At 34.9% G+C, this 25,050-nt stretch overlaps 4 protein-coding genes, 1 long non-coding RNA gene and 2 other non-coding genes across 12 annotated transcripts; 5 read left to right on the top strand and 2 right to left on the bottom strand.

The window, feature by feature from the left end:
- Positions 1–3,211: 3,211 nt before the first annotated feature.
- On the top strand, positions 3,212–4,912 carry LOC106376522. Its single transcript, XR_001275537.3, has 5 exons — positions 3,212–3,666; positions 3,746–3,805; positions 4,205–4,390; positions 4,544–4,651; positions 4,738–4,912. It is a non-coding gene; the product is annotated as an uncharacterized LOC106376522 (long non-coding RNA).
- Positions 4,913–5,512: 600 nt separating this feature from the next.
- Positions 5,513–8,485, bottom strand: LOC106375003 (E3 ubiquitin-protein ligase CCNB1IP1 homolog). Of its 6 annotated transcripts, XM_022698392.2 has the most exons (11): positions 8,370–8,485; positions 8,125–8,193; positions 7,783–7,826; positions 7,432–7,539; positions 7,252–7,324; positions 7,125–7,170; positions 7,001–7,031; positions 6,556–6,811; positions 6,288–6,457; positions 5,883–6,147; positions 5,513–5,791 (listed from the first exon to the last, which is right to left on the bottom strand). In XM_022698392.2, the coding sequence occupies exons 4-11, from the start codon at positions 7,499–7,501 to the stop codon at positions 5,785–5,787; spliced, it is 918 nt and encodes a 305-aa protein (XP_022554113.1). In that variant the 5' UTR covers positions 7,502–7,539; positions 7,783–7,826; positions 8,125–8,193; positions 8,370–8,485; the 3' UTR covers positions 5,513–5,784. The 6 variants fall into 6 exon arrangements, with proteins under 6 accessions (XP_022554113.1, XP_013670356.1, XP_022554115.1 ...); XM_013814902.3 differs by lacking the exon at positions 7,783–7,826; XM_022698394.2 differs by lacking the exon at positions 7,783–7,826 and having other exon boundaries at positions 5,883–6,117.
- Positions 8,486–8,635: 150 nt separating this feature from the next.
- On the bottom strand, positions 8,636–12,725 carry LOC106377305 (mechanosensitive ion channel protein 4). The gene is made up of 5 exons (XM_013817508.3): positions 10,623–12,725; positions 10,413–10,536; positions 9,783–10,076; positions 9,494–9,696; positions 8,636–9,101 (listed from the first exon to the last, which is right to left on the bottom strand). Exons 1-5 carry the CDS (start codon positions 12,299–12,301, stop codon positions 8,801–8,803), a joined length of 2,601 nt encoding a protein of 866 aa, XP_013672962.2. The 5' UTR covers positions 12,302–12,725; the 3' UTR covers positions 8,636–8,800.
- A 2,561-nt stretch (positions 12,726–15,286) lies between these two features.
- Positions 15,287–17,791, top strand: LOC125583532. Its single transcript, XM_048750599.1, has 4 exons — positions 15,287–15,465; positions 15,553–16,539; positions 17,205–17,322; positions 17,411–17,791. Exons 2-4 carry the CDS (start codon positions 15,965–15,967, stop codon positions 17,639–17,641), a joined length of 924 nt encoding a protein of 307 aa, XP_048606556.1. The 5' UTR covers positions 15,287–15,465; positions 15,553–15,964; the 3' UTR covers positions 17,642–17,791.
- LOC125584904 lies at positions 15,375–15,477 on the top strand. Its single transcript, XR_007321809.1, has one exon. It is a non-coding gene; the product is annotated as a U6 spliceosomal RNA (small nuclear RNA).
- Positions 17,792–18,269: 478 nt separating the features above from the next.
- TRNAC-GCA lies at positions 18,270–18,341 on the top strand. The gene has a single exon. It is a non-coding gene; the product is annotated as a tRNA-Cys (tRNA).
- Positions 18,342–22,360: 4,019 nt separating this feature from the next.
- On the top strand, positions 22,361–23,479 carry LOC106375192 (putative F-box protein At1g32420). The gene has a single exon (XM_013815057.2). It carries the CDS (start codon positions 22,361–22,363, stop codon positions 23,477–23,479), a length of 1,119 nt encoding a protein of 372 aa, XP_013670511.2.
- Positions 23,480–25,050: the final 1,571 nt, after the last annotated feature.

Genomic DNA, 25,050 nt, shown 5'->3' with positions numbered 1-25,050 from the left:
AGAGTGTCGTTTAATGAAAACTAGATCTCGATCCGCGCAACCACGCGGGTTTTTGTTTTTATTTATTTTTATATAAATATTTTGTTTTCAATTCTAAATTGGTATACATTATAATATATATGTTTCTATCAATTTTTAAAATATAATAAGTTTACGGTATATTTTTTTATTGAATAGATTGTTTCACACTTTCACATGTATTTGTATCTTCTTATATATATATATTTTCGGATTATTATTTCATTATTAAAATCGTAACTATATATATAAAAAGATTAGTAAAATATTTTTTTGTTGTCATATTCAAAGATATTGTAACATTTCACAAATTAGAAAGTTTTTAAAAAATTAAATTTTTTGTTTCATAGATTTATATTATCGCGGGTTTTTGTTTTCATTTATTTTTTATAAATATTTTGTTTTCAATTCTAAATTGGTATATATTATAATATATATGTGTCTATCAATTTTTAAAACATAATAAGTTTACGGTATATTTTTTTATTGAATTGATTGTTTCAAACTTTCACATGTATTTGTATCTTCTTCTACATATATATTTTCGGATTATTATTTCATTATTAAAATCGTAACTATATATATAAAAAGATTAGTAAAATATTGTTTTATTGTCATATTCAAAGATATTGTAACATTTCACAAATTTAGAAAAATTTAAAAAAATGAAACTTTTTGCTTCATAGATTTATATTATCGAGTAAATAATTAGACATTTAGTTTTGTTTAATTTTTAAAATAAACTATATAGTTTAAAATTTGTTTTCATTGGTTTAAAGTAGTAAAGATTAATCATTGTTAGATAATATGATTTTTGTTATTTAAATTTTTTTTTTTATAATTTTAAAAGTTAACATCGATAAATATTTAAATATTTAACATATGGGGGTATAGTATTACAACATTAAATTATATTTATTTAATTTATACTATCTATAAATTCAATAGATCATCTATTGTTTAAATCCAATTATTAATAGCTCAATAAAAAATTTTGGTAGGCCCAAAATTTAAATGATAAGATTAGAAATTAAATGTAACATGGCTTTCTAGGAATAGGTTCATTTTTTAAAAAAATCACACATGAATCAAAGTTGTGAGTTTTGTTTTAATATATAAGATCCTACAAAGATATTTTGGACGGTTTGTACCCACCTTTTGTTTGTTTAACTGTTATGTTCTGTTTATGTAACTGTGTCCTCCAACTTTGTGTGTTTGACTCTTTCCTTTGGCTTCGTTTTTTCTGATGATGCAGGAGTATGTAGCTACAAGATGGTACAGAGCACCTGAGCTCAATGGATCATTCTTCACTAAGGTACGTGTTACTATGGACTTGCGTACTTTATGTACCAGGTGTAATTGGTGTCCGTTTTATACCAGTTGTATAACTAATAAATTATGTTTCTTTGTTACAGGTTCGAAATGATATAGCTAGAAAATACTCGACTGAAATGAAAAAAAAAAGTTGAAACAGACGTCAGATCATGAACCACCCTAGCTAAAACCCTTAATTCAAGTCACATCTCCCCCAAGATATATCAATTAAGAAACAACACACGTGGCCCTTGACGCTAAGCTGTTGCAAGCACAATCACAGTTTGGTCCAGCTGGATCTTCAGCATGCAGTTGCCGTAGCAGCACACAGCAGTAGTTACGGCACAGCATCGTAGAGAGTAGACTCATCAAACAACATTTTTTAACCACAATCATCCTCCAGATCCAGACAACATGAGACCAGGGGGCTCCCGTCTTAGTTTTTGTGTAGAGTATTATTGGCCAGGCTCTGATTTTGAACGACTTTGCAATGATATAATGAAGACTTTTAGTTGTGACTCACAAGAACAGGTTTTGGTTAGATCAGTCTGATTCAGGGTTGTGACCGGTGATGGTTTCGGTTATCTTGTTGGCTCCATAGTCTTTGAATTTGTTATAAGCGTAGTTCATTGAAGAGAAGAAGACCGTGGTGATTATATACTTCTTAAACTTCAAGATCGGATTCATTACTTTCTTATGGGTTGTTTCTTCAACAGTGAGAAATGTTTTTTGCTTATGGGAAACATTGACTAATATAGAGAATCATTAAGCCGAGAAATGTGGAAGTCAACTAATGTCAATGGTCCTAGGATCTTTATCCTCCGTAAATCAATCTTCTGCAAATTACATAATTAGTCATTTTATTCAATGGTTTAGAAAAAAATGCTCATGAATAAGCATGACTGTATTTTCGTTTATTTAATTTTATTAATCAAAGTGGAATGAAGTTAAATCTTTTATCAAAAAAAAAAAGTGGAATGAAGTTAATTATCCCGTTACGTGTGACACTAAACATCAGCATGGAATGATCCGTTATGTTTCTCAGGTTTCTTTGTTGAATTGGATAACGAACGTTATTTTAAAGGGACATGTCACATGTGTGCGTCATACTCGACTCCCAAACAAATCAAGTATTTTAATTAAATCCCAATACTAACCTTATAAATTAAAGAAAATCAAAATTTATTTTTGAATAAACGATTTACATAACAATTGCCATTTAGTAATATAATAAACTACAAAAAAGAACGCAAAATAAATACGTTTACTTATTCTTTTTAGCAACTTAACTAAGTAGAAATCTTTAGGGAAAAAATATGGTAATAGCTTTGAGTTCACCAAAAACAATATTTATTCGTTTAGAAGCCTGCAAAGTAACAGGACAGATCAGGAGGTTTATCCATGTGAGTACCGATGATGAAGCTTCTCAGCTTTTACCCACGGATACTCAGCTACTAAGGCTGGTGCTGAGATGCTTGTCATGGCTTATGGTATATCGTATGGATTGCCTGCTATTACTTGCACTGCGAAGATGTTGCTGAAGCCTTTGAGAATGTTCTTCACAAAGGTGAGGTTGGTCACGTCTACAATAGAGGGACAAAGAGAGAAAAAAGAGTGATTGATGAACTTCGCCACTGGTTGCATCTTTGGGTATATGTTTCAAGGAAGAAGATAAGCCTAACTTCACCGGCTCTTTCTACTCAAAGCCATGGTAATATTACATATCTAATTCATAATCATCTCCAAACCAACAAGTGTCTTTGTTCTTTCCTCTGTTTTTTTCTTCCTCTTGTCACCAGGTTGAGGAGCTTTTGAGTGAGTTTTACAATGTATGTACCTCGAGAGCGCGGATGCCCATCTCATCATACCTAACCAACCAGACAGGGATGTTAAAATGGGCTTGTCCTACCCATTTACGTCCAAGCCCGTTTAATTTTCGTGTCCATATAAAGTCCATTTACTTAACAATATTAAACGGGCTTCGTCGGGTTTGTCCACTTGTGTCCATTTAATAAACGGGTTTTGATAAAAATAACTGGACAGCCCATTAAGTTCATTTAATTTTTTTTTCTCTTCAACCTAATCTATCGTCGTCGTTCTTCCTCCTTCTTCACCTCCTTGGCTCTTTGCCTCCTTACGAAAGATCAAACTGCTCCAAATGAGTTTCTGATTCGAATCATGAAGCTTCTAGGGTTTCGATTTGTCTTCTAGAGTCGTTGTTCTTCACCTCCTTGCCTCCTTTCATCTCGTCACGAGATTCCCGAGATTCCCGTGTCTTCTACTTCTTCTTCTTCACTCTCTCCAGCTCGTGTTTCCTCGTATCATACAATCAAGGTTCGTTTCAAACTGATTTCATAAGTGTTCTTTCAATTAATTTGTGGGTTTGTTTAAAAATGGTTTGATTTGTGAACAGGTTTCACGGACATATGCAAAGGAGTCTCAAAAATTGCAACCAAAGCTGAGATTAAAAGTGGTATGTGATTCTTTTTTTTCACTGAGTGATCATTTGACTACAATATGTGTATGGAAACAAGAACATAACCGATAACCAACATGATTAACTATGTTTTGTATGAACATCTTCTTCGCTGTGACCGTGTGAGTTAGCTTCTATGGGTTTTGTCAAGTTTTTCGTTAGCTAAAGAGTCATTGTGTAGACAAATACTATAAAGATGTATTTGGACAGAAGACTCGTATTGTAGACATATACTTTCGTTAATCCAAGACTAGTGAAGTTTTTTTACTTTGTATCCATACGCTATGCTTTATTTGTTCCTGTTTTTGAATGGTTGCCAACTTACCATCTTCTCTCAAATTTTGATAGTCCCTTGCAGCCACTAATAATTAAATATGTTTCTTTCTTTTTTTGCAGAGATGGACTATGATACTGTGCACACAATGGCGCTTCTTGAAGCTCAACGTGAATACATGGACATGAATGATGAAGATGCTGAATTTGATATAGATGAAGAAATGGCAGAAACAGAAACAGAAGCAGAAGCAGAAGTTCAGTGTGAACCACAAGCCACTGCATCAACACAAGCAGCGAAACCTCAACGTAAGCGTCGAAAAACCTCACTTGTTTGGAAAGATTTTGTACTAGTGGGGGTAGAAGAGGATGGAAAAGAAAGGGCTAAGTGCATTCATTGTGAAGACCGTTTTATTTTATGACTATATTTTTCTTATAACTAATTCATATTATACTTTGTAGGTGCCATTGAAGATCTCTTTGATGAAAATGAAGATGTTGGAAAGAAAGCAAGTAATTATGGAGTGGAGTCTTCAGCATCAAAAGATTGATATGTTTGCTGGAACAAAAGTACATAGTTTTCTGGTTCTGTTTTACATCAGTTTATAATTTTTTTGATGAAAATATATAATATGTTATGTTTTGAACATGGACAGATCCTGGTAGACGTTCAAGAAGGAAAAGAGTAACTTATGGACACTTAGTGTGAAGTGTGAACTTTATTTTTCAATTATGTTGTGACTGTGATTTGTAAACTTTGAATTTTTAGTTGAAGCAAAACAATGTAAGGTTCTGGATTCATATTTTATTTGACAGGTATTTAACAGGTTTCATCGAAAAGAAATGCTATGATATAAATAGATCATGTTCATTTTTTTTTAAGTAAACGGGCTTGAAACGAGTTTGAAACGAATTTAGTGTTAAATGGGCTTCACATAAATGGGTTCTAAATGGGTCTGATTTAAACGGGCTTTAAATGGACATCTATTAAACGGGTTTGGACGTATACGGGCTTGGACGTAAATGGGCCGGTAAGCCCGTTTTAACATCCCTACAACCAGAGAAACTTCATCACAGCACGAAGATCTCGCATTACAACAAAGTAGTGAACATCCCGAACAGCATGACCATACTGGGAAAGCTTCTAGAGAAACATAAGGGTCACAACGAGATATTGGAGATGTACAAGAGTCACATCGAGCCAGGTTTTAAATGGTCCAACTTCACAGTTGAAGAACAAGCAAAGGTCATTGTTGCCCCTCGAAGCTACAATGAAATGGATGGGTCTAAACTAAGCAAGGAGTTCCCAGAGATGCTACCCATTACAGAGGCACTGATCAAATACGTATTTGAACCAAAGAAGAGAACCTGAGCCTATAATGAACAATACATTCTTTGCCACAGGTGTTGTTCTTACCTATAACTGTTTCTTTGTTTTTACAAAATGTCTTTTTATGTTTGCTCTGTATCTTACATCCTCGTAGGTAGTTTCACTACATTGATTCTACTAAAGCATGATTCATCAGTATTATTTATTAGACGAGAGTTTTTCTTTTTCTCAGATCCAACACTCTCTCAGATTTTACTTACTAAGACAGTAAGATTATAAAAAAGAAGAGTCACATCTTGGTCGTGACAACTTATGCCTCCCACTTCCACCAAGGCAGGTTCAGAGCACTTGAGCTTGTCCCTTAAGGTATAAGTCATAACCTGAGAAGAGAAGCAGACAACAATCGTTTCTTCTTACAACCCAAGAATCTGATGTGAATTTGCTCAATTTATAAGGTTAGATTTTGCTTACGTGAACAGTTGAGGGCGGGAACGAGAGAGCTGAGAGCGTTTAATAGGGGAGAGAATAAGGTTTCGTAGAGTAGACTGGGGATTAGAACTGCCACCGACACCACCAAATACAGGATTACCTCCTCCAGCTCTTCTGTTTCCAAGGTCAGCTGGAACTGCGGGTGAGTCGTTAGTGATGTCGAATGGACCCGAGTTTGAACTGTTCGGTCTTGCTGGCCATATCTCATCTCTAGGTCCTGGTGTTCCAGGAGAGTAAAACGACCGGTCTGCACCAAATAAGTCAACTCGATTTGGAGATGTTAACCAAAAATAGACTTGGAATCATAAGCACTAAAGCTCAAGAATAGGCTTAAAATCATGAAAGCACTAAGCTCAAGGCACACAAAAAGTGGTGTTGTTAATTAACCTTTGCGAGTGGCCTCTCTGTTCTCCATCATATTAAGTCGTGGGTTTGAGAAAAAGTCAGGCTCCTGGTGTCGTGGATAGAAGTTATTTGCTGGCTGTATGGCTGTGCGTTTGACTGACTCATATTCACTTCTTAGCTGGTCATACATCTCATCAAGCTTCCTCTTCTGTCTGGTGTTTAAACAAAATAAATGTAGTTCGTTACTAGAGCTGCGTTTACTATTAGGAACAGAACCAGGGAAACAAAACGTATGTTCAATTTTACTGACCTTGATTTCTCTGAGAACTTCTCTTGGAGCTCTTGTTTATCCTTGGTCAAGTTTGCTACCTCTTGCTCCATCATCTGACACCTCTTGCCCATCTTCTGGTACGCTGTATGCACCTGCTCCATTTTCTCGCTGAACTTTGCTTGCATACCCTCCCATTTCTGACGGCACTGCGCAACAACTCTATTCATTTTGCACTGCATCTCTAAGTCCCTTTGCGAAATGTAAAACATTACACTTCGGTATGCACTCTTCATCACTAGATTCAGTTAAGGAAAACAGAAGGAAGTTCTTGAACCTTAAACTGTTGTTTTACCAACAACTATAAAAGACAATGTCAGGTGATTGGAAAAGAAACGTTATAGCATTTGAATTTAGATTTCAAACAAAAAGGGACAGTGTTCAAGAACATAATTGCAACTGATACCAAGAGTGTACAAAAGGATACGTATTTGTGGAGAAATTCCAGCCATCGCCATCTGATAACAAAGGTACGGAATGAGGAGATGCAATATGGGAATACAACAAAGCTGGAAAGGTATCTTTGTGTGTACTTCAGCTCAACCACTTACATTTATCCATTCTTCATTTGGATTGATATCCACAGGTTTCATTAGACTAAGATGGAAAACAAAGATAAAGTGTCAAGCAACTACGGCTAAACTAAAGATAGGAAAGTTGCTTGGGGAAGTTTTTTACCTCTTGGAGAGAACTTGTTCACAAATGGGGCATGCACCATCATTACTGAGAATCTTGTTGGCATCTTCAGTACCTTCTCATGAGGTTAAGGTCATCGTATCAAGCTCACAATTATCTTATTCGTCAAGAAGAGGCTAAAGAACGTGGACAGAGTACAAAACACAAGTATAAAATGGATACATAATAAGTGACCACAAGTGGTGGAAATGGCACGGCCTTCCAATTCCCTCCAGCAGGCGTTGCACCTCATTTCAACTTCTAATATAAGTATCTCAAGCTGCTACGCACCTGCAAATTACAATTTTATCAAACTAGATGAAGAATCATGTTCAATATCTCTACACCCCGAGAAGGCAAAGACAAGCGTTTTAGAAAACTATGGATTAAGAACTAAACACAAAGAGTACTAAGAGCACAGATTTTGATTTACAAACATTCACCACTCAAAGAGTACTAAGAGCACAGATTTTGATTTACAAACATTCATTCTAACTGCAGAAAAGCTGTTTAAATACAAACACGAACTTGTACCTTTTGTCAACCTCTAATATAAAGTATATCAAGCCGCTACGCACCTGCAAATTAAACTCATCTCAAACTAGAGGAAGAATCATGCTCTAATAAAAATTTCCATTATCTTGATGTAGAGCTCAATATATGCACACCAACAGTCAGAAGGCAAAGTCAAGCTATGGATTAAGAACTAAACTTGAGATCACCAATCAAAGAGTGCTAGCAACACAGATTTTGATTAACCAACATTCATTCTAACTACCGGCAAATTGTTAAAATGCATATACGAATTTTCACAACAGGTTACTGGAAATAAGCAATCAAATCTGTCAAAAGTAATCGGAAAGGTACAAAACTTACGATCACTTGTGATAATCTCTACCGATGAAGACGAGATAAGAGTTATTTTCAGGGAAGGACTCCAGAGATCTGCAAAAAGCATCGCGAATTACAGATTACGGCGCTGATTGAGAAGGATGTGAACACAGATCCCAAAATTAGGGTTCCTACATCGATGCCGAGTGCAATCCGCAAAGTTTCTACGAGAACGAACACGAATAGGTTTACTAATTTGAAAAACTTAGAAGGAAATTGAAGAAACTTACCTGCGATTTCGAGAGAGGGAGGAGAACGCGTCGCGGAGAGTGAGGAAGAATGACGAATTACAAACGATCGTCACCACCTCTCGCCGATTTCAATGGCGGCGCGAGAAACGAAGATTTGAAAATTTTCCAAAACGACGTCTATACGGTTAGTTATCATTACAAAAACGACGTCGCTAGATTTACTACGAAACGACGTCGCCGTGGTTAGGGATATTAACGACGTCGCGCAAAATATCAAGGTTATGTATATGATGACTACTAATACATTTATTCAAACGATGTAAGCTTTTATTTCAAGACGACTATAACCCCACTCAAACACAAGAATCCTCGAGGTGTCAAAGCAATAAAGAGTGAGTAAAACGCAACAAGAAGAAAAATCTCTATTTCACTCACTCTCTACAAATACAAACTCAAAATTTTCCATATCTTTAAGCGTTGCGTTGTTGAATCCAGCTCAGAGGAATCCGATCAGAAGTGATGGGAGCAGCAGGAGGGATGCTTTTGACGTTGATGTTAAGAGGATATAACCGATACTCGATATCCAATTCTCTGCAAGATCTACCAATCTCTTCAAGTAACTGACCTCTCCTCACAAACCTCTCTCCCATGTCTTGGTGATTCATCTTATGTGTTGGCCACATCGCAATCTTCACACTGTTTAGTCCGCACATATCTCTAAACACCATCATGGGTGATGGATGCCAATGGTCCTTCTTGTTATCTACATAGCTGCATAAAACAAAAAAACCATAGAATACAATTTGTATTAGCCTATCAGAATCATAAGTGGTTTAAATCTAGGTGCATTAATAAAAAACACACATTTTTTTTTAGAAAACCCGATTTTATAGATAAGGTAATTTTAAGAGGTTACGAGTATAAATATGGTTTTAAAGGTTGTAATTAATTCATTTGCACAATCAATAAACAAATCCTAAAAAGAATTTAAATGAATGCTTAGGCGTCCCCATAGATGGCAAAATCGATCAGAAATGATTTTTTTTTAACAATTTAAGCAGTGCTTAGTTTACCGATTTCTAACACGTGTAATTATCGTTTACCGATTTCTTGAATATTGGTTAGGTATGTTTTTCAAAAGTTTAAGAGGTTTAGAATCTAACCTGAGTATCCTCTGTTTCAAGGCTGTTATCTTTTCATGTGGAGTTGCTATGTGCACAAAGAACTCAATAGCATCTTGCATATCAGGACTTCGGTAATAGTTTGCGATAGGTTTTGTGCCAAGAAGACTGTTTGGGTATACAATCTTCTGATTATCATATCGAAGAAAGACAGTAGTCAAAATGTTCATCTCTTCCACAATCATCTACACATACAAAAGCACAGAGGGTTAGCTCTTTATCTAAGTATTGAGTTATGAAAATGCATGATGAGAGTTTCAAGGGAACAAACCTGGACACCGTCTATTTCACACCTGTCACCGACATCAAATGGATGCATGACAAAGACGAAGATGACAGCTTCAAAGATGGTTTTGCATGAGTTTCCAAACACAAAGACTACAAGAAGAAGCTGAGAGCTTATGACAAGCAAGAACTTGGTTGTAGCGATTCCGAGAATGAGTAGCCAAATGATTACAATCACAATGCTGACCAACACATTGATGATTCGGTGTAGCCTGTTCACGGCTGTTTTTGTATCGTTTAGAGTTAATGCTAGTGCTCTTCTTTCTCTAAAGGCATTAACCTATAGAAATATCATGAGAATTCAGCATAGTTGTGTTACAATACAAAAGAGATACTTCATCAGTTTCACAAAAATCCATTTTTGACAAAAAAAAAAAAACTGAAAAAATACATTTTTTGTATTTTCAATATATTTTTATCGACTATAATCAATTGTAAATTTCAAAAAGTAAATTGCATTATTAATTTGAAATTATGAAAAATAAATAATCACAAAATTATATGTTTATTATTAAATTTAATATGATTTATTAATATGTGTAGAAATTTTAAATCATGCATCATTTTAAAACATAGGCTTTGAAACATGGAGTATTAATTTAAGACAAACTCTTACCACCCAGTTCTTCAGACAAGATTTGCTGATTTTTTGACTCTCAGAAGCTCCTTCAAAGAGATCCATGGCTCTTTCAGACTCATCTTCAGTGAGAAAACGCATAAAGTCTTCGATATATATGTACCTAAAACCCGAAAAATCCTCTGTTTTAGACCTTGAACTCAATAAACATCAAATCAAAGTTGTGTGGTCATAATACTATATATATACCTGGAACCAGGCTCAGCAACATTCTGAAAGATCTTCCTTGCTGCAAGTTTAGCTTCGAACTCACTTCTTATCTGCGTAGCTTTGTCATCTTCGTGAGTGCTCGTGTCTATTTGTTCATCCAAAGTAGAAAGTGCTCCTTTCCTTATTACATTCATCAGTCTCTTCATCTTCCAAGCCGATACGTTTTTAGTATTCATCCTCTGCAAATGATCAATCCGTATCCCATCGTCCTCTCCTTCTTTCTTGGAACCACTCCGCGAAAGCGCGGGACTTTTCCCGACTCTTGTCGGGCTCCTCTGCAGCCTCCCACTTCCAATGGTCACTTGTGGTGAAGCAGAAGAAACCGTCTTAGGACCAGGAGGAGATTGCTTAGCACCACCCATACCGTTGGCTGCTTTCTCCTCTTCTATATGAATCACGACACGAGGAGGTCCAGAGAGAGTCTCAATCACGTACTGAGTAAACAAAGACTCCTGAATCCTATCGAAGTAAGTACTCATATGGAAAGACGAAGCTAAGACTTTAACTAGTAACGTCTTTATGAGCCAGATGATAACAGCAACTAGTAAGCAGACCAAAACTTTAGTCACGTACTTAAGCACCGTGGTATTCGTCTCTCTTTCTACTTTCTTGTCGAACAAGAAATGCCACGCGATCAACACAAGCCCTAGCCAGAGACAGTTCTGTACCGGCTTTCGAATCCCGTAGACGAAGTACAAAACCCTCTTCCTCAGCATGAAGTTGCTTTCGACGAAGAAGACGAATATCTTCACTATCCAGCTAGACACCAGCCTCCCGCATATCAAGACGAGAACCATCACTTCCCATTTCCACAAAGCTAGGTTCCACAGTTTCTTGCCGCGCAAGAAAGGTATCACAAGGCTACAAATCAAACCGGCTATGATCAGAATCAGAAAAATCCATTCCACGACGATCCCAAGATTGAGCTTATCCTTCTTGTAACCTTCTGGAAAGTCCTCCTCCGAGAACGGATCCTCCTCTTCTTCCAAATCTTGAACCGGAGTTCCCGGTTTAGTGTTTTTTCCGGTTTTCAAAAGCCCGGACTTTGGAGTCCGACCCGAAACCATCTCCGGGTACGACGGCGTCGGAGGATCCATGAGTCTGGATCTCGTCTTCATCTTCATCAGAGTCTTGGTCCTCAAGGATCTGTTCGAGCTGCACTTCACAACCTCTGACTCATCCACTCTGTTTTCGTCTTCTTCGCTGCTGTCACTCTCTTTAACAGACGGAGATAACGTCACTCTGTTATGTCTCCGTCTAACGGCGTCAACCGTTTCGTTACGGTAACCCCCCGGTGAAGCGGAACCGGTAACAGGCGAGGGAGAGACCGTGTTGCTTTGAAGCTCGGGCATGTTCGGTTCCATGTCGAGAGAGATTTCGTCGCCGGCGGCTTTTTGTTTGTCGAGAAACTGGTTTATGAGCTTCGACGGCGGATCTGTCTCCGCCGTTTTCTCGTTTCTCCGGTGCATGAAGTCAAAGCTTCCGTCGTCTTGACCGCCGTGGGGTTTACCGTTCTTGTCTTTCTGATCACCGTGCCAGAAGTTGTAACTTGATTCTCTCCAGAACTTTCCTCCTTCGCCATTGTTGCTTGACTCATTGTCTTCGCCGTCGATCTTGACGACGACATCACGCCGAGTATCATTTGAATCAGCAGCCATGGGTGGGGATAGACAAAACCTTTTGGTTGGGTTTGGACTTTCTAGTAAAGAAGAAAAGTTTGGGGTCTTTTCTGAGATGAAGAAATAGTTTTTTTTTTTTTTTTTTTTTTGAGAAAGAGGAGGAAGAAGAGTTGATTCTTGATTTCAACATGTAAAGGGTCGTTGTTGTTTAAATCCTTTTGGTTAGGTTTTCTGATAATCTTGGACCATGTGAAATGCTATGATCTTGCTGTGGCTAAAAGACAAGATAAGAAAACAATATTAGTATTTTTTTTTGCAATTTTGTAATAAACATGGAGTAATTAATGGACCAGGTGCTAGTTACTATCATTTCGTTTTTCTTTTTCCGCTTCTGAATCATTTTAAAACATCTCACTAATACCAACTCTTTTTCTTATTCAGTACATTGACTCGTGTCTTGCTCTGGCTAACCAAAGTGTAAGAAAATGCAGTATTAAAAGTCAAAAGTTACACACACTGCTCAATAAAAGTGGAGGCCATGTTCGACTGGTCAGGAACGAAGCAGTTGAAAACGTAATAAAAATTGTTGTACCAGTAATAATAAATCTCTCTGCTTTTGTGACGTGGTGAGATCTAACGGGACAGATGTGATACAGACGAGGAGTCAGACACGTGGTTGGCTAATGTTTGGTCTGCTTAATAGTTTATGTATTTTTGTGAGGCGTATACGAGTAGAGGAAGGGGACCTAACGCGAAACAAAATAGAAAACGACAGGACAATGACACGTTGTTGATGAAAACGGCACGACGATTAGGTTACAAACTATAAAGTTGAGCTTTTGGGTGGGCACTTTACCCGGTATCCGAAGCCGCACCCGAACCCGTTCCGAAAAATCCAAATCGAAATCCGAACCGAAATAGCAAAATATCTGAATTGGTATTGAATTAGAACAGATTGGATATCCGAACCCGAACAGATAATATCCGAATCTGAATGGATATCCGAAGATAACCAAACATATGTATAATCCCCTAGACTATATTTTCGAAGTGATTTTGCCACATGTCCTTTCTAGAATCAATTTCACAAAATAAATATGACATGGCTACTGAAATTGATGACATGGCTTCCAGAAAAATATGACATGGATAATTTCATTTAATGTTGATTTATATTTTTGGCAAACTTATTAGAATATGATAATAATTCATATATTACATTCAATATTGATATTTCTTTTTAGTAAATTTTTTTTTAAATACGGTAATAGCTCATACATCAACATTTCAAATTTCGAAATATTATTATTTTTGTATAATTATACAATTTGTATTACTAAAGCTTTCATAAATTTCTATATTTTAAAAAAAAAATAAATATCTAATCGTAAGATCATTAGTTTCTTAAATATCTGTAAATTTTATAAATATTGTTTAGGCTAAATTTTTGATAATTATACAATTTTATATCATTTTTATTAGTTTTATACAAATTAATTTAATATAGAGAAATTCCCTAGGATAGACTTAAAAAAAGTTTTTGTCACAAATATAGACTTTAAAAATAAAATGACCAAAATATACTTAAATGTTTTATCTAAAGAATTAAATATACATTTATACACCTAGGGTTAATTAATCTAGACATAAGGGTTAAGAGTTAAGGGGATGGGGTTTAGGGTTTAAAAATAAAAAATAAACTTAAAATTTTCAAAATAAAAAAATACTATTTTGGTCATTTTAGTTTTTAAGATCTATTGTTGTGACAAAAACTAAAAAATGTCTATTTAAGAGAATTGTATTTTAATATATATCAAATCTATATTAAATATTACTAAGAAAATAGTAAAATCTATAATATTTAATAAAATTTATTATTTAAAAAATTTATTACTGCACATGGTGTAGGAAAATACCCCGTTAACCATATATTTCTAGTTTACATCTCTCATTTTATATAAAATATTTATATTGATAATACACATACTTTAAGTTCAAATAGAATTACAGAGAAAATGATTTGTTACTCACTTAAAATACATGTCAAACTTTTTATTTCAAAAATTAACAAAAAGTTACATCCAAAATTTAAAAACTATAACCAAATTAATGTTTTTTTTAGTTTCAAAATGTTATGTCCAAATCTATTAACCATTCAATCTATTAAAATAAAAAATTAGTTAAGTGAAAGTTATATTTTTAAATACAAGAAATTTGAGTAATGAATTTTTTTTCTTTTCAAAATTTAAATATCCGAACACGATCCGAAATAATCGAATCCGAACTAAAAATACCCAAACTCGATCCGAAGTACAAAAATACCCGAACGGGTTCTATACATATATACCGAAATACCCAAAAATCCGAATACCCGATTCGAACCCGGACGGATACCCGAACCGTCCACCACTAGTCGAGCTAGCTAACGTGAACCGAACCGACATGGTTCAACTAGATTGGTCAGAGAAGAATTTGTTTTTATCATCTTATAATGGTCTGATATATTAAAAAAATATAACATAATTACTACTGGCCAGAAAAGGAATATATCAAGTTAGTATTATCATCAATATTATTTCATCTTACGATTCAGAGGTTCTGAGTTATAATTGTCTAATATATAAAAGAATATTGCATGATTATAACTGGCCAGAAAAAGAATATCAAACAGCTAGTAGTATACTAGTATTATCAATATTATTTCGATCTTTTGAATTATAAATGCATGATCAGAAGAAAACAGTTTGATACATGTGAATTGTGAAGAAAACAAAAAAAGAAAGCTGTTTGATGCATGTGATATGACCGCAGGATACACGGTTGCATGCTACAAACTTCATTTAAGTGGTAAAAAGTTTTGATTGCTAAATCCTTCGCCAAAGAAGAAAAAGAAGTTTTGATTGCTCTAAAATTGAAATTGTTATAAATCAATTGAACCGGATACCTGATTGGTCTTGTAATATCTAACCGGGAGCGTGGTTTAGTTATTTAATGGACCTTTTAGTGTAAAATACAGGCCCAACATTTAGTCATCATCTTCGCTTGCCTCCCACATCGTTTATCGGAGAAGTATAAACTCTGTTTATATACCATCGTAGTCACGAAGGTGATTGTCCCTTCGGGGACATCCGATAAAATTGGAACGATACAGAGAAGATTAGCATGGCCCCTGCGCAAGGATGACACGCACAAATCGAGAAATGGTCCAAATTTTTTTTTCTCTTTTATTTTTTCAAATCGATTCCTTCTTCTTCATCTGTTCAACCGTTTTTCGTTTTGTCGACTCGCAGTTCAAGTTCTGGATGAGTATCCGTTCGTAATAGCTCCGCAAATTAATCGTAATTCGAATTTGAAACGACTCAGTTCTAAAATATTTAAATCCTAATTTTAGCAGAAGTTAATCGAATGTCGAGCTCAGTGCTGTAAAAGTTCAAAGCCCTAATTCCCAAATCTTGGTTCGACTCGCCGATTAAGCCAATTTTCCGGTTCAAATCAAAGTAAACCGGAATCTCCCAGTTTGGTTATTCTGGTTTAGGAGAACCGCTTCCTCCTTCTAAGACCCTCTCTAAACCCCTTGGGCGTATCCATCTAAGTAAAATTAGAGGAAGGTTCAGGTGCTTCAATGGCTTTCTTTCTTATTGATCAGATCTCACAATACTAATCACTGAATCCGCCAAATCTCATCTCTCTTTGTTAATTTCCATGGCGATCCTGCTCAAATCATTTCTCCAAAACCAGTCCTTTTCAAAGACTCTCCTCAAGCCTTCGACCATTTGCAGAAACATAGCTTCTTCATCGGAACCTCACAAGAAGCCACTCTCTGTTGTATTCGAAGAGGCCGTGGGACTGAGACCCAAATCCGAAACGAGCGAAACCCAAGAAGAAGGGGGCGACGAGTTGAAGAGAAAGCTTTGGGAGTTAGAGAAGAAACTCATAGAACTGAAGAACACAGAACCAGTGATGAAGAAGAAGCTGAAGAAGGTTGTCGGGACAGTCCCAGAGCTGCAAACAGAGAAAAGTCGCAACCTTTACACGTTGTTTAAAGTCAACGAAGAGAAGAAGCAAGAGGAGGGACACGATGTGGTTAGAGTTTACAAGGAGCTTCCTTTGGAGATGGTTTCGTTTGTGAAGCTTCTGCATAAAAAAGGGTATTTGAACAAGGCTAATTTCATCAGTGGTGAGAAGCTGGAGCTGGGGAGTCTCGATGAAGAGTACGCTAGAACTTTTGTTAAGTTTGCTGCTGAGAGATTCGGAAAAGACTACCAGGAGATAGCAAAGTAAGAATCTTTGACTTGTACATTTGATCATTTCTTGTGTGTTTGCTCGTTAGGTTTTTGCTTATTTTGATGGCTTACTCTGGCATGTTCAGGTCAAAACTTGTCAGTGCACATATTCATTTCTATAAAGTGCCACACTTCTTAGAGGTTGCATTTTATTATATGTAATGTTTTATGAGAAATGAAGTTGATAAATGTGTTAGTTCTATTGGAATGACGAGTTTTTTATGATGAATACAGTTCTTGTGGCTGGATCATAGACTATTTGTAGTATAGATAGAGAAACTCTGATGTAAGAAGCGGCTAAGGCTTTCGTATATTAATCATTTCTGTAAAGTGCCTCACTTCTGAGATTTTCTGTTGCTTTAAATAAAAGCTGGAGTTGGTGAAGGTGTTAGTTATGCTAGAATGATGAATCTTTTGTGATGAATTTAGTTCTTGTGGTTAGATCATTGACTAGTTCTAGCATTGATAGAGAAGCTCTGATGTAAGAAGAAGTGGCTAAAACTTTGTAGATGCTTCAAATGGAATTATTTGTCGACTGTCTTGAGTTTTCAGGAGTTCTCTTGTATGGTCTTGATTGCCATACCCTGCAGCATTTTATCTACACTTAGATGTTGTTTCAGCAGCTAGGGACTTTTCATAACCTCTGATTCAACTTATAGGTGGTTATCAGGTAGTGACCTGAAGAACATTGTGCTATTTGGCTGCCCAAGCTTGGAGAAAAGGGCGATATTCGCTGCTAAAACACTGCGCAAGTTTTTCGACATCCATGAGAACAATGTAACTTTAGCTTTACACTCTACACTGTCTTGATTTCATTTACATTTTCTCTTCAGCCGTATCTAACAAGTCTTTTTTGGCATAATAGGTGTGTGAGAAATGTGTTTTAAAAGAGAAGTGCAAGTTTCCAAACCAGAGTGTATGGGATGGCAAGTCACAGAACTTACATTTGTCTGTTGTGATGAAAGTCATCACACTATATCCATTGGACTTGACTCATCCAAAGCTTAAAGTTCCTCAAGAGGTCCAAGACTCAGTCTCAAGGTTGCTGACTGAGATTCAGAACCTAAGCCGAACTATCTGTACTCCTCTCTCATGAGTTAAACCTTATAAGGAAGATTGCTTCCAGTAGACATCATCAACTGAGCATTCTCACCTACTTCTAATGTTAGTTTGCAACAACTGAAACTCTTATGTTACTGATCGGAATGCTTAGTTTTAATCTTTAGCTTGAAGAAGATTAGAAGCATGAGTGTGACCATAACTGAACAAACTACCTCATCAGAGCATTAAGACATACATATAGCAATTGTATATATAGATCAAGATGAAACCCAAAAAACTGTCTTAGAATTTCAGTAACAATTTAAGATCTCAGGTACAAGTCAGAGAGAGAAAAGGGTGAACCTTTTTCAAATTGTTGAATAGACAAAAGCAGAGGATCCCAATGTAACTAGATTTACATTTCACTTCTCCCTTTTGTTTTGCTTAGCACCTGGGGGGAGTAAGAGTAGGTACAAGTTTGGAGTATGTAACCAATCACAGAGGCAAGCGAAAACGAGTTTAACTTATGATCTCTCTCATCATAGTAGATAGTGAGATCATTCTATAATCTTTCTTTCACTCCTTTCCAACATGTAATACTAATATCATCCCATTGCTTCTAACCACTCCTTCAATCAATGGTTATCCTATAAACTGTACCCATTCATCACTAAATAACAAAAGGGTCCTTAGCTCAGTGGTAGAGCAATTGACTGCAGATCAATAGGTCACCGGTTCGAACCCGGTAGGGCCCTCAAAATCAATTTTTTCTTAACTCTGTTTTTATTTATTTTTAATTCTCCTCCCTTTTTTAATCACTACTACACCTTCTCTACAACTCCTTCATTTCTTTTGTATAAAATGAAATTCACCATTCAAAACCCCAAACAAGCCAAGCCAAAGAACACAAGTATTCAGTTACCTTTCATACTGCCATAGTGAGGAGTAGTGTCCCAAAACTCTTTCTCTTAACATAAATGTCAAGGACCAATGAGAAAAAAAAAATATATTCTTAAGAATTTTATATCCTTATAGATATTGAATGTTAGAAGGTGTGACTAGTAAAAGTGCTAGAAAGAGAATGAATGAAAACAAAGATCGATGAAGAAAATATTTTTTGAAAATATCTTCATTTCATCTTTATAATATTATTTGAGAAGTCAATTTCATACATGTTAATATTATGTTAATTCTTTGAATGGTCAACTATAATAAAATTTTCAATGAACTAAAAATATTATGTATAATTCCATTGATAAAAATTTATATTTTCAGTTTTTATTTTTAGTTAATAATATATTACTGTTTTAAAAAAAAGATTCCAGTTTTACTATAATATCTTCCCAAACTATATTAAAAATGATATATATACAAAATTAATATTTGTTTCATTATTTCAGTCAAAAAATATGTTTGTTTCGTTATAAACGTGAACTGAGAAAAGATGAATTAAAAGTTTGTTTAATGTAAGTGAATTCACAAACATTCAAATTAGTTAATTCATAAACATATATGATGTCCAATGTTCAATTTTGGGAATTCATATCATTTCTATGATAAGACTTAAAGAGTGTTACCAGCATATCAAAATGAAAGAATGTGATGAATGAAAAACTGCATTTAATACTAAATTATGGTTGTATTAAAGATTAGTAATGCCATTTGGGTTGACTAATGCGTCTAACATTTTCATGAGGTTGATGAACCATTTTCTAAAGACTTACATAGAGTTTTTTGTGGTAGTATATGTTGATGATATCCTCATCTATAGCCGAACCATGGAAGATTATATTGCATGAGCATTTAAAACAAGTGTTAAATGTGTTTAGAAAAGGCTGCAAGCCATTCACCATCAGTAAGTACTTGATTATGACTTCAATTTTTTTTTGTCTACGTTTACTTTAGTTTGTCTCAGTTAAAACATAGTTATATTTAGTACTATTTAATTATTATGTTCTAATTGATGCCAAAAATGTAAAAAAAAAAAAAACAGAAGAGTAATGAGTTTCTCATTTGCAAAATATGGGATTTAAATGACCAAAATAGTTATATTTAGTACTATTTAATTATTTTATATTTAGTACTATTTAATTATCCCTTATATACTAAAGCACAAATCACATGGCCACTAAAATTTTGACACATGGAAAAGCTTTTAAAAAAACAATTAAAATTGTATTTTCTTCATCTTCTATTTTTGTGCAATCCAAATCTTCAACTACCTAAATTCCTGATTTTTCTCAAAATTTTCATCTCACGTTTTAGTTAACTTCTTCGTTATCCAACTATTTTCTTCTCTATAAAATTTAAAAACTTACTGTTTTCTTCTCTACGCTTTATCTATCACCAAAGATTGTGTAATTTGTAATTGATTTATCAAAAGCAGGAGCCAGTTCACGTTATCAAAAATGATGCGGTAAGTGCTTCATTGTTATTATATAGAGATGGAAAAATATGAGCAATCAATCCCACATGTTCTTGCAAATCCAAGTCTCCTAAGTTAAGTTTCATGTCTGTTTTTGTCAATTATATTTTAAAAAATTATGTTACCTATTTTTTATAGATGGAGAACACATATTTGAAAGAAGATGACAAGGGATTTCTACTATGTTTGCCAGTAAAAAGATTTCATGAATCATCAACAAACTTGAAGCAACATCAAATATGATAGAAGGGGAAGTTGCTAACAACGAAGAAAATCTGAAGAAACAAACCATCAATTCATTTTCAGTAAGCATCAGGGAAAAAGTTGCAGCAATTTATATCCAAAATTAAGGTAACAATAAAAACTTTTCTTATACTATAACCATATTGTCACGAATCCATTCAGTTTTTAATATGAATATAGGAAACTACAGATGAGGATGATAATTTTCACAATGTTTTAGAAAAAAAGGCAAATCAAACTTCATATTTTTTTAGAGTGGACAAGGTTTAATCAACTAAAAATATACTAGGTTAGTGATATTTTATTTCCTATCTTTCAAAATGCTTATTATACTTTTTATTTGAACTATGTTTTTCTGTGTTGATATAAATGTTTACTTTTTATATTTCCATTTAAGTAAGAGAAAAATAGAGTATTTGAAAACATGAAAAATACAAGTATCTGATTCCAACCATATAAATTGCTACACATCAGGAATGGTGTATTAACACCACATTATAAAGTCAAAATCTTATGGACAATTACCACTACATTTAACACAAAACATGTGTGACTCGGGATATCAATGAAGAAAAACATAAGTTGAATTGTTAGAGGATAAAATGTAGTGTTAATAGAGGTTTTAATTAATGGATACAGGCTGTAGATTTCATACTACTTCCTCTGTAAAACAAAAGATCATATACTATGTTTATAATTTATCTACTGATCACATGCTTCTGTAACAAAACTTGATTAATTCATAAAAATAATTGTACCTTAATGGCTTCATGTTTCCATCTATACACCCAGTACCTCTCCGATATTAGAATTTCACCCGTTATTCTTGGTATAAGTTAACCGAGACAATTTTCAAATGAGTAGAATAAGATAGATAAATAACCATCATTTATTTTGAAAACAACACAGAAATTTTGTTTTACAGTTTCTAACCGCTTTGTTTCAATGCAACAACTCTCATGTTACAATATTTGATTAAAATACTAATTTTTTTTTATTAAACGTTATGATAAAATAATTTAAAACACAATAACTTTTATGAGCACAGGAGTAACACTAGTTATGTTCTAACTTGAGAGTCAGCAATCTCTTTTTTCTAGGGTTTGAGTTCCTTTTGTTGGCTATTATTATAAAAAATTAGGCTAAATCTTTCTCTATCCACAAATATGGAAATGTTTAATCTAATTTTTTTCTCTAAGGTAGGAAAAAAACATAACTCGAAAGTCTAAAGACAGAAGAAGAAGATCGACGTCGTGCTTTAGGGAGGCAGATTTATTGCGTGGAATAAATATCTCGAGTAATATAGGTAGTTTTGCTAAATAATAATTTAATCTTGTTAATAGATAAGTTAATATTAGCCTGTAAAAAGGAGCAAAAATCAAACACGTAAAAGTATCCACAACGTGGATTTCCAACTGAGTCTCTATTTATTAAATAATTGGAAAATGAAATGAGGAAGAAAAATAGAGAAAATATAAACACATACTCCCTCCGTTCCTAAAAGATAGACTTTTTAGTATTTTCACGCATATTAAGAAAACACATTAAATTACCATAATAAATGTATCATTTTCTGTAATTTTCAATTTTCAATAACTTTTAACCAATAGTAATTCAATAAAGTCAATTAATTTTCTTGAAGTTTACAATTTTTTCAAAACACAAAAAATACATTTTTTTGAAACATACTTTTTTTCTAAAAAAAACTATCATTAAAGAACGGAGGGAGTTCTAAGGAATTCTTTTTTCTTTTGGAGCCACAACTAAATATTTTTTTATTGGTTGTTTGTATCTCATAGACTCAATTTTATTTTTAGTTTTATTAAAAAAAATTATGATAAGCTCTGAGTTTTTAATGATACTCTAAATTTTCCAAAATAGAAAGAAATGATATGATTTGACCCAAAAAAAAGGAAGAAATGATATGATATCTTTCGTTCATGCATTTGTTTGTTTCTCCATTTGTTGGCTAGATTTGGTTCATGCACTAGTTGACCAACAACAAAAGGGTGTACGTATATATATGTTAGGGTTTGTGTTAGAAGATAATGAATAGAACAAACAACCACAAACAAGGCCTCTCTAATTCGCAACTTCTGACATCTTATGGCCAGAAAAAGAAAAAGATCCGGTGAGGGTATCAACATACCTCTGGATCTAACCGTAGAGATCCTCCACAGACTTCCAGCAAAGTACCTGGCGAGGACCCGATACGTCTCTAAGCAATGGAGAACTATTATCGACGACTACATAGTCAAAAACTCCGTCGTGACTCGGTCTTTGAGTCAACCCTCACCTGATGCTCCACACTTCATATTGGATACTTTGTTAGACGGTGGTGTGGTCTTCTCGTACACTTACTCTCGTCAAATTAGAAGCGAAAGAAACCAAATCGTAGAGAAAATGTTTGCCATGACCGCAACAGCGAGAGAGTTTCAATACGTTCGCGGCTTGATCGGGTTTTGGTCATGTACTCGTGGTCAGTTCACGTTGCACAACCCTACCACAAGGCGTTCTGTTCCCTTACCCGATACAGGTATACCCCCAAGGCGGTTCTACTTATTCGGGTACGACCCGTTGAGGAATCAGTACAAAGTAGCGTGCATAGCAAGGCCAACAAGTGAGCCGGAGCAGTCTTGTAAAGTTTTCACGTTGGGAGATCTCGGAAAGGAGTGGAGGAATATCAAATGCTGCATCGAACGTCACAGTCCATTTGGAACTGCAGTTTGCATCGGCGGGACAATCTATTACACAGCAACGGCGGAGAATCAGAGAAATGTTATCATTAGCTTCAATGTTGTGTCTGAAATGTTTAGTCATGTATTTCAGGTTCCGGAAAAATTAAATGGAAGGTATGGAAAATCATCTCTTGTAAACTATCTAGGGAAGTTAGGATGCATATGTTACAACTACCTCAACAATGAGGATATGGATGTGTGGGTTATGGAGAATGCGGAGAAGCAAGAGTGGTCGAAGATTACACACATGGCTGTGCTTCAAGGAATACCAAGTTCTATGTGCAGATTTGGTGTGACACATCCTGGTGGTGAAATCGTTATAGTCCCTTATTTTTATTATTACTTAGGATCAGAGGGTTATTACTATAATCCAAACATAAATAGTCGTAGAAGTTTTGTAATCCAGTCACCAAGGTTAGGAGGCACTGATCTCGTTAGGATCTGGCCTGTCACGGATCCTGTTGAGAATATTATGTCTTTGATGTAATTCCTTGCTTCGGTTTAGAGTTCTTCAATATTAATAATAGCATTGTGGTCGAGTTATAATGACTTAAACACAAGTTAAATATAATTCCTCTATTGAGGGTATATATGTTGTCGGGTTCTTTTTTCTCGTTAATAAGGTTATCTATATAATGAATTAATGATGATCGGAATAGAGCAGAAATAGAGACATAAATAACATAGAAGATAATATATTGTCTTATTAGTAATAAACTACTTTTTTTGTTCGTTATAAATCCTACGGTTTGCATTCTTGTTTATTAATTGCGTTAGTCACCAAATGTTAGCATTTTTTATTGAATAACGTTTAAACAAGATGTATGATATAGGAAAATGCGAGATTGTTGGGAAAAATATTTTGTATTGTTCATTTCTTTGGTATTAGGACACAACCAGAAGTGACTAGAAAAGCAGTCATAGTTGGGATCTTAGCCAGTGGCGGATCTTGATCTAGAATTGATCAGGGGCAAAACTATGAAACACTATCTATACCTTTATAGCTTTGAATTTTTAACAGGAGTAATATTAAAATCTGCATAAAACTACACTAAAATTACAAATTCATAGTGTGCAGCTGCCTCATCCACACTCCATATAGATTCGCCCCTGATCATATGACGTGTAATTAGTGTGTGTGTGTGTGTGTGGAGGGGGGGAGGCGTTTCTATCATAGAGAGGTGCAAGGGCATTGTGTAATTTCATAATTCCTATTTTCACATTTGTGGAATCTGCAAAGCAGTTAAGGAATATCCAATTTGGCATTGGACGTCATTGTCCATTCAGTTACTGGTGTGATTTAGATAAGCCTCAACTTCAAGGACTTGAATAAAAGAATCAGCTAGACATTGGTCTAAGGCACAATTTAATGGACTAAAATGAATTCAAGAAGGGTCTAATGGGATGAAAGGTAATCAAATAGGCTTGTTCCATGAAATTTTAGACCGAGAGAAGATAAAATCCTTCATAGAGTGTGGAGCAACAATAATTGATCATGAAATGTTATAGACAAACGTGTTTGGACAGAAAATGGACTGAACATGTAGAAATGATCAGGAAATGGCCAGGGCGCTCCGGTATGATCAAGAAATGAGATGGGCGAATGGAAATGAGCAAGAAATAAGTTTGAAATGGATGATGAAGGTCCGGAGCTGGAAATGGACCAACAATAACACTTTATCGACTAAATGCGCTTGGGGAACGATGTGGTTGGATCAGAATGACAATGGGGTGGACCTAATAAGGACTTGCTCGAACAAGGGGCTTATCAGCCCATGAAGACAAAAGATCGACAACCATGGCTCAACTCTTGGCCGAAATTGTTTTAATTGTATATAATTCATTTTATTAACGTGTAAACCACTTAGGATTAGATTTGTATTCCTAAACCAACTAAAATAGAATTAGGGTTTTGTTTTCACTAATCACGTTGGTGTAGGATTAGGGTTTCAGTTTTTTTGGTGCTTAAACTAAAGTGTACCGGCGACCTGAATCAAGCAATAAACTACTTCCAGTCAAAAATTCTCCTTCGGAGACACGTTACCTTTGTTCAGCCTT

This window comes from Brassica napus, chromosome C3 (assembly GCF_020379485.1).
Source record: "Brassica napus cultivar Da-Ae chromosome C3, Da-Ae, whole genome shotgun sequence".
Lineage (NCBI taxonomy): Eukaryota > Viridiplantae > Streptophyta > Magnoliopsida > Brassicales > Brassicaceae > Brassica > Brassica napus.
This window is presented reverse-complemented; position numbering and strand designations above follow the sequence as displayed.

Excerpts from the sequence above, each read along its gene's own strand:
- LOC106375003 (XM_022698392.2), bottom strand. The coding sequence starts at position 7,501 with ATGAGGTGCAACGCCTGCTGGAGGGAATTGGAAGGCCGTGCCATTTCC. Across the intron at positions 7,032-7,124 it reads CAAATGAAGAATGGATAAAT|ATGGCGATGGCTGGAATTTC; the intron begins GTAAGTGGTTGA and ends CTTTGTTATCAG. Across the intron at positions 6,148-6,287 it reads CAGAGAGGCCACTCGCAAAG|ACCGGTCGTTTTACTCTCCT; the intron begins GTTAATTAACAA and ends TATTTGGTGCAG.
- LOC106377305 (XM_013817508.3), bottom strand. The coding sequence starts at position 12,301 with ATGGCTGCTGATTCAAATGATACTCGGCGTGATGTCGTCGTCAAGATC. Across the intron at positions 10,077-10,412 it reads CTTGTCTGAAGAACTGGGTG|GTTAATGCCTTTAGAGAAAG; the intron begins GTAAGAGTTTGT and ends ATATTTCTATAG. Across the intron at positions 9,102-9,493 it reads TTGAAACAGAGGATACTCAG|CTATGTAGATAACAAGAAGG; the intron begins GTTAGATTCTAA and ends TGTTTTATGCAG.
- LOC125583532 (XM_048750599.1), top strand. The coding sequence starts at position 15,965 with ATGGCGATCCTGCTCAAATCATTTCTCCAAAACCAGTCCTTTTCAAAG. Across the intron at positions 16,540-17,204 it reads GACTACCAGGAGATAGCAAA|GTGGTTATCAGGTAGTGACC; the intron begins GTAAGAATCTTT and ends TTCAACTTATAG. Across the intron at positions 17,323-17,410 it reads TCGACATCCATGAGAACAAT|GTGTGTGAGAAATGTGTTTT; the intron begins GTAACTTTAGCT and ends TTGGCATAATAG.
- LOC106375192 (XM_013815057.2), top strand. The coding sequence starts at position 22,361 with ATGGCCAGAAAAAGAAAAAGATCCGGTGAGGGTATCAACATACCTCTG.